The sequence below is a fragment of the Martes martes genome (assembly GCF_963455335.1).
Source record: "Martes martes genome assembly, chromosome: 13".
In the NCBI taxonomy this organism is placed as follows: domain Eukaryota; kingdom Metazoa; phylum Chordata; class Mammalia; order Carnivora; family Mustelidae; genus Martes; species Martes martes.
In genome coordinates this window covers 87,250,709-87,265,445 of record NC_137901.1, presented here as the reverse complement: position 1 = coordinate 87,265,445, position 14,737 = coordinate 87,250,709, and the positions used below count along the sequence as shown (strand labels likewise).

Here is a 14,737-nt window from a genome sequence, read left to right as displayed (position 1 = left end):
GTGGGTTCTGGAAAGACTCTGCTGGGGCCGGGGTGTCGCATGGACTAGGGGATTTAGCCAGGTCAAAAGGACAGGGGCTTGGACAAAAAAAAAACCCTCGCGGTGCCTAGATCCAAACCCCGGCCTCACCTCCTCTGTGAAGCGGTGTTTATGTCACAAGGAACTGCTAATGGACGTGGCTCTGCGGGCGGGGCAGTCCGGCGGCTTCGGGGCAGGGGACCCCTCCACCCTTTCTTGTGCCCCTCTCGGGCGCCTGTACTGGAGCGCAGGGCCCGGCGCCACCAGGTCCGCCTGTGACTGGGTCTGCGGTGGGGGAGGGAGCGGTGGGGGGGGGGTGTCCTCGCGCTCTCCCCAGCACGGGCCCCATCCCCGAGTCCACCTCGCGACCCTCCATTCCTCTCCAACGCAGACGGTGCTGCTCCGCTCCGCGAAGCGTCCGGAGCCCGGCGTCCCCCCACCCCGCCTCCACGGCTTCCACGGCCTCCGCCCCCTCTCCTCCCCGCTAGCCTCGACCCCTCCCCGGCGGGAGGGAGAGGAGGAGCCAGGACCCGCCGGAGGAGGGGGCGGCGCGCCCGAGGCGCGGGGGGCGGCGAGGAGGAAGGACCTGCGGGCGGAGAGGGGATCGAGGTGGTGGGGGTCGGGGTGCTGCCTGGCCGGCGGGTCGCGGTGCTGGGCCCGCGGGGACCCGGGCGCCCTCGGGCGGCGGAAGCCGGGCGCGCCCCTCGCCAGGCCGGGATCGGGGCGGGGCGCGCGGCATCCCCGCGGGGGGAGCCGGTCACCCGGTCTCGCCGCCGCCACCAAAGTTTCCCGGAGGAGCCGCGGCCGCCCTTCCTTCCCCGGCCCCGAGCTTGGGGGCGACCCTCGGGCGAGAACTGTTTCCGAGGGCGACGGGGCCCCCTCTCCAGCTAGATCCCGCGCCTCCATTGCGCCCAACTCGGATTCCCAACTTGGGAGGCGCCGCGGGCCTGCGCACGCGCGCCTTCCTCGCCGCCGCCGCCGCCGCCGCTGCCGCCGCCTCCTCCTCCTCCTCCCGCCGGGGAGCAGGCTCCGGGCCGAGCCGCGCGCCGAGACTCGCCCCCCGCGCGCCGCCCTCCGGCTCGCGGTCCGCCGCCCCCGCCCATGCGGACGCCGGCCGGCCGCCCGGTGCGCCCTCGCCCGAGGGCCAGCTGAGCGCGGACCGCCGGCGGCGGCGCGAGGTGGGCCCGGCCCGGCGCTGCCCTCGACAGCGGCAAGTTTGGGAGTTGCACTAGTTTGCGGGGTGGGGGAGAGGCCGGCCGAGGGGCCATGGAGGAGGACCGGGGGTCGTCGCTGGCGGCCGAGTCGGCGCTGGAGAAGAACGTGGCGGAGCTGACCGTCATGGACGTGTACGACATCGCGTCGCTCGTGGGCCACGAGTTCGAGCGGGTCATCGACCAGCACGGCTGCGAGGCCATCGCGCGCCTCATGCCCAAGGTCGTGCGTGTCCTGGAGATCCTGGAGGTGCTGGTCAGCCGCCACCATGTCGCGCCCGAGCTGGACGAGCTGCGCCTGGAGCTGGACCGTCTGCGCCTGGAGAGGATGGACCGCATCGAGAAGGAGCGCAAGCACCAGAAGGTGAGCAGCGAGCGGCCCCAGTCTGCCCATCCGGGGAATGGGGCCGCTGGGACCTAAGGGGCCTTCAGCATCCGGCCCCTGTAGGTGCACGCGTATGTGTATGGAGGGACTAGGTGAGAAGGGACCCGAAAGGATGAAAGTCGGAGGGAGGGAGGCCCCTGGTCCTCTTTTGTCCAGCCCGCACCACCTGGCATATACCGCTTCGGAGATTAAGGGTAGTTCTGTGGAGTCAGACCTGAGTTCCAGTCCCACCTTTACCATGCAATAGCTGTGTGACCTTGGTTAAGTTACTCAACCTCTCTGTGCTTTATTTCCTCCCATATCAAATAGTGATAGAAGTAAGATCCACCTTATCAGAATTAAGTATGATATATCTAAAGTGCTTAGATACTGTTATTTTCTAGCAATGAAATAAGCCCTCTGCCCTTCAGTGTTACCCAAGAAGATGTGCTTCAATCCCCATTCTTCTTACCCCCAAACCCCCCAGAGCAAAGGGGATGTGACCTCCAGCCACGGAGCTCATTGACCACACCCCCCCTACCCCCCCATCCCCCCACCCCACCCCCCGCGCAGACACACAAGTCTCTAGGTTTCTATTTACAAATTATTTCCCAGGGCTTCTAGTTTATTAACCTGAGGTGCTTTCCCCTCCTTGCTTTTATCTTTAATCTTCACAGAACTCTGTGAGGCAGGAACTATCTTCATTTTATAGAGGAAGACAATTGGGGGGGGAAGGGGGGAATTTGTCCCACTTTAGTGCTGAGAGAATCCCAGCCCCAGTGGAGGTAACTCTAGTGCTTCTCCCCTGATTGGAGGGATGGACTTGGTTCTGGGCAGCTTTAAAGCTAAGCCTCTACCCTGTGAACAAGAATCCCTCTGAGCACATGAATTAGGACCTCCCTACTGGGCTGGGAGTGTAGACAAGGTGCGTGGGGAAAAGGAAGTGGGAGATGTGTGGTTTCCTGCCTCAACCTCAGCCCTAGAAGATTCTGTCAGACTCTTTGGACAGAGAATAGGAGGAAACGCCTTTCCTTGGAGGAATCAAGGTGCCTGAGTGGGCCCTGGCTTGCTGTGTGGCCTCAGGAAATACACTTGGCCTCTCTGAACCTCCCTGGCAGGCCATAAGCTATTGTGTTTCAAGGAAAATAGCCCCAGCGGTGCCTATGTCTTAACCTGGGGGCAGAGCTGTGAGTGGTTAAGAGCCCTGGTGTTTGCAGGGTTTGACAGTGTTTGTCCTCACAGGTCCCCATGCCCGGAGGTCAGGAAGGAAACTCAAGCTCCCGAGTGTTGGGCAACCTTTCCAAGATCACACTGAGAGCTTGAAAATGCCCCAGCCCTGTAATTAATGTCAGGTTCCCCAGAGAGGGGACTTTGGAGCTAGACGGCCTGGTTTCAGACCCTGCCGCAGTTTGATCTTGGGGAAGTCACCTCGCTTTTCTGTGCCTCAGTTTCCTCACCTGTAAAAAGGGGATGGTAATAGCACACGTCTGCTGGGGTTGTGGTGGAAAGGGTTGGTTAACTCTTAAGAGAGTTCGGGGAAGGGATCTTTGAAATCCTCTCCCGTGGCTGTCTCTTATTAACCGGGGCCAAGGGACTTAGCCCAGGTCACTCAGAAGTCCCGGCACCTGTGTCCCCACCCTCGGCATTTGAGTTCTGCAGCAGCTGGGTTGGGAGACATCCCTGGGAGCCATCAGAGGCCACTAGGCCTGGATTCAGATGGAATTCCCAAGCAGCTGCACTTGTCACTCCTGGAACGCTATCAGCCAGGAAGTAAACCCCAGCGTGTTCTGAGCTGGGGCTTGTTTGTAAACACGGAGGATGATCTTAAACCAGAGGACAAAACCCTTTTCCCATCCCAGCCCTGGTTCCCTTTTCTCTGTATTCTTACGATCAAGAGAGACTCATCTGATTTTTTTTTTTCCTTGTAGTCTCAAAGGCTTTTCACAGTGTTATTTCCACAAAAATCTGAGCATGTCCTTGGTCTTATCAGTTTGTCTGTTCATTCCTCCTTACTTTCTCTGCCCCCCCCCCACTCTCTCTCAGCACACGTGGCTCCGGTAAAGCATTCACCCTGTCTTCCACCATCCCCTCCCTGAGGACACCCCCAGACTCAGTCAGTTCTGCTCATCACACAGACTCAGGCCACAGTCTTCCCCCCACCCCCGAGATTTTATTTATTAGAGAGAGAGAGAGAGCACGTGCGGATGCAAGCAGGGGGAGCAGCAGGCAGAGGAAGAAGCAGGCTCCCCACTGAGCAGGGAGCCCCATGCGGGGCTCAATCCCAGGACTCTGAGATCATGACCTGAGCCGAAGGCAGCTGCTTAACCAACTGAGCCACCCAGACATCCCTCAGGGCACAGTCTTAACATGTTCTATCGGGTTACTCAGTCTGCAACCCTGTTGATGGGCCAGGACATGCAAGGTGTCCTCCTGGGTGACATGGGCAGGGCAGAGACAAGCAAGGGAAGCTGGATCCTCATCTCAGGCAGTGGGTGGGTAACTGGGAAGACAGGAAAAATACAAATAGGCTTAGAAAGTGTTGACTGTGTAGGTACAGTTGTCTATAATGTCTGTAACATAACAGTATATGTTGTTCACTTATTCATGCAACACATGTATTTCTTGAGCGCCTGTTATGGACCAGGCACTGTTCTGGGCACTGGGGAGACAGTGGAGACCACAACAGATGAGGTTTTTGCCCTCATGGGCCTGACTTTCTAGTGCAGTGGTATCCTGTAGAAAAATTATGTGGCTTGTCCCATTAATGAAAAGATACAGGAGAGGTTAATTTTTTTTTTTTTAAGATTTTTTATTTATTTGACAGAGATCACAAGTAGGCAGAGAGGCAGGCAGAGAGAGAGAGGAAGGGAAGCAGGCTCCCCGCTGAGCAGAGAGCCTGATGCGGGGCTCGATCCCAGGACCCTGAGATCATGACCTGAGCCGAAGGCAGAGGCTTTAACCCACTGAGCCACCCAGGTGCCCCGAGAGGTTAATTTTAATAACGTCTCAAACCCCGTTGATACAAACTATTATTTCCAACTGTAATCAACATAAAAAATTATTTCTCATGAAGATATGATTGAAATGTAACATTGTATTAATTTTAGGCATATAGCATCATGATTTGATATATGTGTATATTGTGAAGTGATCATCACTGTAAACTTAGTTACCATCTATCATCTCACATAATTACCCAAAAAATTATTAAAGAGATATTTTGCATTTTTTTTTCCTATGTCTTTGAAATCTGGTGCCTATTTAACCCTTACTGCACATGCCCGTTCAGCCTGGCCACGTCTCAAGTGCTCCGCAACCACATGTGGTTTGTGGCCACCCTGTTGGATGGTGCAATTCTAGTGTGAGGAAATAGATTTTTTTAAAAAGTTTCAGCTTAAGATAAGGGACATGAAAAAAATAAAATAGGGAGATATGAAAGAGACTGGCCAGGATGGGGGTCTAATAGGTGGGCAGTCGGGAAGGCTTCCCTGAGGAGGTGACATCTGAGCTGAGATCTGCATCAAGTGTGGGTATCCTCCACAGAGAGAGCTGGGAGTGGGGCATTCTAGGCAGATGCCTCTGCAAGTGCAAAGGCCCTGAGGCAGGAATGGGGGTGTTCAAGGACTGGCTGGCTCAGTCTGTTAAGCGTCTGCCTTCAGCTCAGGTCATGATCTCAGGGTCCTGGGATGAGTCCTGCATCATGTTCCCTGTTCAGCAAGGAGCCTGCTTCTCCTTCTGCCGCTCCCCCTGCTTGTGCTCACTTGCTCTCTCTCTCTCTCTCTCTCTCTGTCAAACAAAACAAAACAAAACAAAACAAAACAAACAAAAAAACCCACAAAGGCCCACAACAGAGTGAGTAAGGAATAGAGGTGGGAGGCGAGATCAGGAAGATTCAGGGGTCTGAGTATACTGGAGCCTGTAGGCCAGCGTACGGAATTTGAAGACGGCAAAGGAAGTAATCAATCAGGGGTGACTTCCTGGAGGAGCCTTTAGCTGGTATGGAGGCTAGATTAAATTCACTGTGGTCAGCTCAAGGCAAGAACTACACCCCTTTCCGCCCCCTTTTAGAGAAAGGAGGGGGAAAAAATCCCTGATGGTTAAAGTCTGTATTCATCTCCTATTACGACCCTAACAAGTTACCGCAACTTACTGGCTAGAAGTAACACAAATTTAAAAAAAAAAAAAAAAAAAAAAAAGTAACACAAATTTATTATGATAATACGGTGTTGGATATTTATGGTTCATGTCAGTATGGATAATACCGCATACAATTCTGGAGGTCAAAAAACCACACATAGGTTTTGGGTTAAAATCAAGATGTCAGGAAATTCATTCCTTCTGGCAGCTCTAGGGGAAAATCCACTTCCTTGCCTTTTCCAGCTTCTGGAGGCCACCTGCACGCCTCGGGTTTTGGACCCTTCCTCCATTGTCACAGCCTGCCGACTACTGTCTTCAGATCTCTGTCCCCCATCCTCTCGAGCTCTGACCCCTCTGCCTCCCTCTTTCACGGAGGAGGACCCTTGTGATTACATGGGGCCCACCTGGATAACCCAGGAGACTCTCCCCATCTCGGGGAGTGGGCTATGCAGTCAGTTACACTTGACCGTTGCCCCCTGGGTTCCTCCGTGCTCAGCCTGTGCCGGGTGGAAACAGAAAGGAAGGCACGGGAGCACCCGCCTCTGCTTGCAGCCCACACCTGCGCACGGGAAGGCCACATGCCTGCTCCATCATTCTGCCCTCTGGCCCCGTCCTTGACCTCGCCTGGTGACCTTGAACCAGCTGGCCAGATACTGTTATTACCCCTCATTTCCCGCTGCGGCAGGCTTCCTGACAAAGGAGATGGGGATTTGGGAATGTATTTAAAAGATGAACGGAGGCCCTGTTTATCCGGCCACCTGGGCCGGCTTGTGACAGGCTGTAGGAGGAACAGAAACCAGCAAACACATCTTTAGCATTTTCTGGGGGCTGGGCACTATGCCAGATATTGACATAAGCCTCGTGACAGCCCTCGGAGGTAGAGAGCACACTATTTGCCATATTGCCAAGGCACCCAAAGATTGAATAACCCCGGGATCAGCTGATAAGTGGCAGAGACGGGATTCAAACTTGGGTCGACAGGCTCCATTCGACCTTTTGCCTTTTCAACCAGCATTCGTCCTCACCACAGCGATTGTCCTATGTTTAGTTTCTGGTTTTACAAAAGATCTTTTTTTTTTTTTTTTTTTGGTACCAGCTTTATTGACTATAATTCACATACCGTGTAGTTCACCCATTTAAAGTGTCTAATTCAGTGGGTTTTGGTCTATTCAAACAGAGTTGTGTAACTTCCACCAAAATCATTATTAGGCTTTTTAAAAGATTTTATTTATTTATTAGAGAGAGAGAGAGAGAGTGAGAAAGAGAGAATAGGGGCGGGGGAGAGGGAAAAGCAGGCTCCCCGCCGAGTAGGGAGCCCAACACCGGGCTCGATCCCAGGACCTTGGGACGGTGACCTGAACCAAAGGCAGATGTTTAACCAGCTGAGCCACCCCGGTGCCCTCAGAGTCAATTTTATTTTATTTTATTTTTTTAAAGATTTTATTTATTTACTTGACCGACAGAAATCACAAGTAGGCAGAGAGGCAGGCAGAGAGAGAGGAGGGGAAGCAGGCTCCCCGCGGAGCAGAGAGCCCGATGCAGGGCTCGATCCCAGGACCCTGGGATCATGACCTGAGCCGAAAGCAGAGGCTTTAACCCACTGAGCCACCCAGGCACCCCTCCAGAATCAATTTTAGACATTTTCATTACTTTGGAAAGAAAACCCATCCCCAGTGAGCAGACACTCCTCATTCCCCCCACCAACCCTCCAGCCCTAGACAAGTGCCGGTCTGCTTTCTGTTTGTGGATGTACCTGTTCCGGGCATTTCCCATTGGTGCATTTCCCATCAGTGGAGTCCCACACTGTGTGGCCTCACTGCACCACTTAGCACCTTGTTCTCAAGGCTGATCACGTTGTCCATCGGTTGGTGGACATCTGGTTTCTCCATGTTGGCGGTTGTGAGTCAGGCTGCTGTGAACATTCACATACAGGTGTTTGTGGGGATGTGGGTTTTCGTTTCTCCGGGGCAGCTCCTTGGATTGGAATTTCCGGTCACGTGGAAAGGGTTTAACTTATTAAGGGGCTGCCGGGCTCTTTCCCACGGCGGCTGTACCATTTTACACCCTGACCCGCCAGGCCGGAGGCTTCCAACTTTTTCATGTCCTTGTCAACGCTTGCGTCTGTTTCTTTGATCGTAGCCATCCGCAAAATGATTTCAATGGACTGACCTTAGTTACCCACACAGTCCTGTGCATCTCTATATTGTGGCTCCCCGGCTAAGGGAAACTGAGGCTCAGAGTTGCTAAGTGCATTGGTTGCCCAAGCCCCCTTGAAGACGCGCCAGCATCAGACATACAAGGAGCCCTGGGCCAGGTGGCATCCCCGGGGTCTTCACAGCCCCCTTCTCCCTTGGAGACAGGTGGGTCCCGACTCGGGTCTATGCACAGATCAGGGCCGTGACCTCCCCGGAGAGGTTGGGAATCTCAGGGGCCCCGTGGTACAGGGCTGCTCATCCACGCACTCTCTCTCTCTCTCTCTCTGGTTAAGAGACACAGTTATGGCTCTTGAGACAGTTCTAACCTGGCCGCGTCCTAAAACACAAGTGCAAGCCTTGCCCGGAGGAGGCGGCCCCTTCTATTTCTTGCACAGTTGCCGCATGGACTTGTGGTGGCCTTGTTCTCAGTGTGCCCGCCCTCGGGGGGACAGGAAGGCCCCCGAAGCCCTGGCAGGCCGCTCCCAAGGGTCAGGGAGGGTGTGCGGGGGTGAGGCCGCTGCCCTGGGCAGTCTATGACCCCCACACCGGCCCGTTGCCTTCACAGGAGCTGGAGCTGGTGGAGGACGTGTGGCGGGGGGAGGCACAGGACCTCCTTTCTCAGATCGCCCAGCTGCAGGAGGAGAACAAGCAGCTCATGACCAACCTCTCGCACAAAGATGCCAACTTCTCCGAGGAGGAATTCCAGAAGCACGAAGGTAAGGGGAAGGGCCGGCCCAGGAGGTCGGGGGGAAAAGGCTGCTCCTGCTGTGATCATAGGCATGGGGCAGGGGGGTGTTGGGGGCACACAGTGGACAAGACAAAGCCCTCGCCCTCGTGAAGCTTGGGTTCTAGCATGGAGGAGCTGGACGACAGATACGTAACAAATAGGTGGCATGGTTCCCAATAGTGACCAGTGCTTGGAAGCACCCAGACTAGTGAAGATGATGGAGGTGACTTGGTGGGGGGGCTCTTTAGATGCAGTGATCAAGGAAGGCCTCTCTGACTAGGTGATGTTTGAGCCCTAATGAAGTGATGGAGTGAGCCATGCACATAGCTTGGGAGAGAAGCAAGTGCAAAGGCCCCGGGGCATGAGTTTTATAGAAAGCCAGGAAGGTCAGTGTAGCAGGAGAAGATGATCGAGGCCAAAGGTGGTTATAGATGAGGTCAAAAGGGTCAGCAGGGGTCAGGTCACATACCCCTTAGAGACAAATGTTTAGAGTTTATCCTAAGTGTGCTGGGAAGAGATCGGACTCCTAACAGAGGCATGCGTTGAACAAGGAGCAACCCAGGGTGGTAAACCAGATCGGAATGGCACCGAAGCCCCCAAAATGTCATTCCTCCTGCAAACGGATCTAGAACATTCACTGCATGCCCTCTGTTGGTTTTTCGGCAAGCAAAGATGGACATGGGATCTTGCGTGGGCCCTGTGGGCTGCATCAGCCCTGTTGTCCCCCACAGCCTCCTTCCCTGTCAGAAGCGGCCCGTTGTCCCGGGAAGCGGCCCGTTGTCCCTCTCTCTTGTCTTTGAAGAAACTCCCTGGGTCACCACACAGGCCCCCTCCTCCCACTGGATGGGGTGAGAGATGGGCTTACACGGACGCTGAAGTTCAGAACCGTACTTACACCTCTGTGAGACTAAAGTAGCACACGGATAAGGACTGTAGGGCCCAAGAAGAGGAAATTTTGATCCAGGTGCTGGAATTCTATTTTCCCTGGCTTTCCTTTGTTGGCATGTGATCTGTGCGATGGATGCAAAAGTCTTAGTGGCTGTCAGCATTGGCTCCAGAGCCGGACTGCCCAGGTGTGAATCCTAACCCAATACTTAACTCCTGAGTGACCTCGACCAAGTCACTTGACCTTTGTGCCTAAGTTGCTCCCCGGCTAAAAACGGGAGAAATAACCATATATCACACATAAGGTTGTGGTAAGGGTTCGTTGAATTAACACCTGCAGATCGCTTAGAATAGTACCTGGTGCCTCAGGCAGCAGGTGGTAGCTATTACTACCGAGGTTTTGGTTGTCTAGTCCAGCCTCCTCATTGAACAGATGAGAAAGTAGGAGGCTGAGGGAGGCACAGTGAGGTGCCCAGGGTCACCCAGCAAGCTAGTGGCAAAGTCAGGACTGGCGCTCAGGTCGGCTGACATCAGCCCCCTGAAGGAAGGCTTGTATCAGTCTGGGACCCCTTGACCTGGGGCCACCGTGATAGTCTAGTGCCCAAAAGCTAATGATTCCAGGCAGGACACTGCTCATTCATTGACCCTTTGTAAAGTCATTCATCGTGGACGTGCCCGCTCTCTGCCTGGCGCTCGGACTGCCAGCTTGGAGGCCGAGAGGCACAGGCTGAGACCTGAATCTCCCTTCTGGAATGGCAGAAGAACTTGGCTAAGGGAAAACTATTTTTCTTTTTCTTGTTTTTTTTTAAAGGTTTTATTTATTTATTTGACAGATCACAAGCAGGCAGAGAGACAGGCAGAGAGAGAGAGAGAGGAGGAAGCAGGCTCCCTGCTGAGCAGAGAGCCTGATGCGGGGCTCGATCCCAGGACCCTGGGATCATGACCTGAGCCGAAGGCAGAGGCTTTAACCCAGTGAGCCACCCAGGCGCCCCGGGGAAACTATTTTTCTGATTACAGCACGCCAATACCAACTGTGTGCAGGTTTTTTTTTCCCTCCACACCAACCGATTTTCCAGCTCTCCAGGCACCAATAATTTAATTCAGTTATGACACTGTCTTACCCCAGAGTTAGCCTCCGATTCCGCCGGTTAGGGGACCGTTCCGATGAGACTGCCCTGACTTAAGGTGTCAGTTGCAGGTAACGGGTCTCCAGGATACTCACTTCTGCCTGACTTCGCTACAAAGTCAGAGGTTCCCACTACCCCGCCCCCCTACCCCCCTGCAACAAGCTCAATACTTTCTGGAATGGCTCGAAAAACTCAGAGAAATGCAATTACTGGCTTATAAAGGATACAGAGGATATTATAAAGAATATAGATGAACGGCCGGATGAAGAAAGGTACATAGGGTGAGGTCTCTAGAAGGTTCCAAGGTCAGAGATTTCGGTCCCAGAGGAGTTGGGGTGCACCGCCTTTTGTGCACATGGATATATTTCTTCATCCACCTGGAAGCTGTCTGAACCCCAGAGACAGATGGAGGTTCTGTTATGTAGGCACGAATGATTAAATCATTGGCCATTGAGGGTTGGCTCAAGCTCCAGCCCCTCTCCCTTCCCCAGAGGTGAGGATTTAGGGCTGAAAGTTCTAACCCTCTAATCACGAATCACATGGTTGGTTCCTCTGGCAACCTGACGCCATCCTGAAGCTGCCTGGGGGAATCACCAAGTTCCTTATCATAAACTCAGATACCGGTGGAAAGGGGCTTGTTATGACAACAGAAGACACTCTTCTCACCTCCGTTGGGAAATCGCAAGTTTTAGGAACTCTGCCAAGATTGGAGGTCAAAGACCAAAATATATGTATTATATAGGTTCAATTATGTTATATATAAATATATTTCTTGTTATATTGCAATATCGCAATGGCAGAATGGTGCGCACACCATCCCTTGCATGAAGGAAAAACAAAAAGAGCAAATAAAACAAAGCAGAAAAGGAGTAGATTATAGGATGGGAGATTGAAATCAGTTATACGGGAGGCCATACTAGATGCAAATGCACCAAAAGTTCTAGATAAAGACTGTCGAAAACGATTTTAAAAATTCAACCCTGTGTTGTTTCTAGAGACCTCTCTCTTAAAGGTTGCAAGTAAGAGGCTGAGGAAAGATAGACGGTGCAAACACTAACCAAAAGAAAGCTGGTGTAGTTATATGAATGGAAGACAACATGGACTTTTGGGACGCCTGGGTGGCTCAGTCGGTTAAGAGTCTGCCTTCGGCTCTGGTCATGATCCCGGGGTCCTGGGATGAGTCCTGCATTGGGCTCCCTGCTCAGCGGGGAGCCTGCTTCTCCCTCTGCCTGCTGCTCCCCCTGCTTGTGTGCACGCGCACACTCTCTCTCTCTTTCTCTCTCAGAAATAAATAAATAACATCTTTTTTTAAAAAAAGGCAAAATGGACTTTAAGGGCAAGATCACTCTGTAATGATAAAAAGTTCAGTTCATCAGGAAAAGATGATTTGCAATTTCTGCACACCTAATAACTTAGCCTCAAAGTTTACAAAGCAGACATGAACAGAAATATGTCCAGAGTAGACAGATCTACAGAGAGAAAGAAAATTAGTGGGTGCCAGGGGCTGGCAGGAGGTCAGGAAGGAGAAATGGTTGCTAACGGGTATGAGGTTTCTTTTGGGGGGGGGGCATGAAAACGTGGGGCTGACGGCTGCACAATTTTGTGAACATATTAAAAACCACCAAATTGTACACTTCAAATATAATTTAAAAACTGGACAGAAATAAAAAGAAAAACACACCCACAATCACAGTGGGAGATTTCAACATGACTCTCTTAGTGATTCATAGAATAAAGCAAAAAAAAAAAAAAAAACACAAAAACAAACAACCCAGTAAATATCTAGAATGTGGTCAGTAGATTAGTAAAGTCATGTCCACGTGGGAGGGAAGGAGAAGCCAGCCCCAGCCCCGCGGCTCCTGGCCCGGTGAGCTCGGGGAAGTGCAGGGCAGACGGGTGGTCTGGAGGGATACACCTGCTCCAGCAGGTGGACCTAAGCAGGTGAGAATGGTTGATCACACGGGACATCTGGGGGGGGCGTGCAGAATCTGAGTTTCCTCCCTCAAAAAATGGCACACAGCTGGAAAGCCGAGTAGCAGAAAATCACTTGGACATCTTGGTTAACATTCCCTGTCCAAGGGGATCTTGAGCCTGAGGAGTTCTATAGCTAAAGCCCCAGTGTCCAGCCTCAAGACTTGAGGACACAGGACATTTTCCAATGTTTCACATTCTAGGAAAAAAAAAAAGAAAGGAAGAAAAATAATTTTCCCAAGTTAAAAAAAATGGCACACATTTTTTTTTTTAAGATTATTTACTTATTTATTTGACACAGAGAGAGGGATCACAAGTAGGCAGAGCGGCAGGCGGAGAGAGAGGAGAGAGCCCGAAGTGGGGCTCGATTCCAGGACCCTGAGATCATGACCCGAGCCGAAGGCAGAGGCTTAACCCACTGAGCCACCCAGGCGCCCCTATTTTTTTTTTTCTAAATCAGACAGTGGCACCGTGTTTATGGTGAACAACTTGGTCTTCCTTCCACTCCTGATTGCTGTTACAGGAGACCCCTTACTCTCTTGCTGTAGATCTTCTGTGCACGTTCAAATGTGCATTTTTACACAAATGCAGGAGGAGAACCTCCTTTTCTACCTCCTCACAAATGGTAACATATTTTGGACTGTCCGGCACCTTGGTGGTTGGGTTTTTTGTTTTGTTTTGCTGTTTTAAGATACCTTTTTATCGTGGAATAATTTTAGATTTACAGAAAAGTTGCAAAGATAGTACAGAGAGTTCCCACAATGCCCCTCGCAGTATCTCCTAATAAAGACATCTCATGTTACCACGGTCATGGGTCACAGCTGAGGAACCCCCGTTGGCGTGTTACTATTAACCAACTCACAGACTTTATCTGGATCGTACCAGATTTTAGGGGAATGTCCTTTTTTCTGTTCTGATCCAGTCCGGGATGCCACATGGGATAGAGCACACCGTGATTTTTTTCACTTACTGTGTCTTGCAGAATTTCCCCGTCCGTATAGATCTGTTTCTTTCTTTTAGGAACAGTAAGGCCGGGCTCGTGGCTCATTCGGTTGAGTGTCCCACCCTGGATTTCAGCTCAGGTCATGATCTCAGGGTCCTGAAATCAAGCTGCATCAGGCTCAGTGCTGGGCATGGAGTCGGCTTAGTATCCTCTCTCTCCCGCTCCCTCTGCCCCTCCCCCACTTGTGTGTGCACTCTCTCTAAATAAATTAATTGACTGATTAATTTCTTTTTTTTTTAAGTTTCTTTTTTTATTTATTTATTTGACAGAGAGAGAGAGAGAACACAAGTAGGCAGAGAGGCAGGCAGAGAGAGGGGGAAGCAGGCTCCCCGCTGAGCAGAGAGCCCGATGCGGGGCTCGATCCCAGGACCCTGAGATCATGACCTGAGCTGAAGGCAGAGGCTTTAACCGTCTGAGCCACCCAGGTGCCCCGAGACAGCATATTAACTGCCACTGCCCAGTCCCTCCCACTTCCGTCCCACCCCCAGCCACAAGCACCCTCTGACCGCCTCTCCACCTCCAGAGATTGGCCTGTTCTGGACATTTTGCGTGCACGGAATCGATCAACGTGGTCTTCTGTGTTGTGTCTTCCACGGAGTGCGGTGTCCTCAAGGCCCGTCTGCATTGTGGCAGGTGTCAGGGGCTCATTCCTTTTTGTGGCCGAATGACACCCCCTTGTGCGGACAGGCCACGTGTTTTACTTACCCATTCATCGGTCGGTGGACACTTGGGTTGTTTCCAGCATCTGGCTATTGTAAATAGTGCTGCGGTGAACATTCCAAGCTTTTGTGCAGATGCGTGTTTTCGGGGCTTTGGGGTGTGGACCTGGGAGTGCAATGGCTGGGTCATGTGGGAACCACGTTGAACTTGTCCAAGAGGCCACAGCCGTCGTTCTGTGTGTGTTGCTTCTGCCGGGCCCCGTGAGGCCTCTGAGGGTGACCGGGGAAGCCCTTGCCGCCCCCGGCAGCCGCAGAAGCCTCGGGGGCCATCGGCCGCGGCCCTGACCGCCCAGGGCTCCTCCTCGGCTCGTGGCTTCCGTGTGTGTGCGGCGCACTCCGCGTGGGAGAGCTTCGCCTCGGCTCCCAGATCCCTGCTGGCT

The 14,737-nt window shown here is 52.7% G+C and overlaps 1 protein-coding gene across 3 annotated transcripts in view; it reads left to right on the top strand.

Annotated features, from left to right (window-relative positions):
* Positions 1-1,027: 1,027 nt before the first annotated feature.
* RILPL1 (Rab interacting lysosomal protein like 1) overlaps positions 1,028-14,737 on the top strand; it is a 40,884-nt gene continuing 27,174 nt past the window's right edge. Inside the window, exons 1-2 of one of the 3 annotated variants that reach the window (XM_080821488.1) lie at positions 1,028-1,593; positions 8,491-8,641. In XM_080821488.1, the coding sequence (XP_080677614.1) occupies positions 1,285-1,593; positions 8,491-8,641 (460 nt within the window). In that variant the 5' untranslated portion in view covers positions 1,028-1,284. The remainder of the gene's footprint in view (positions 1,594-8,490; positions 8,642-14,737) is intronic. The other 2 variants (XM_080821487.1, XM_080821489.1) reach the window with 2 other exon arrangements.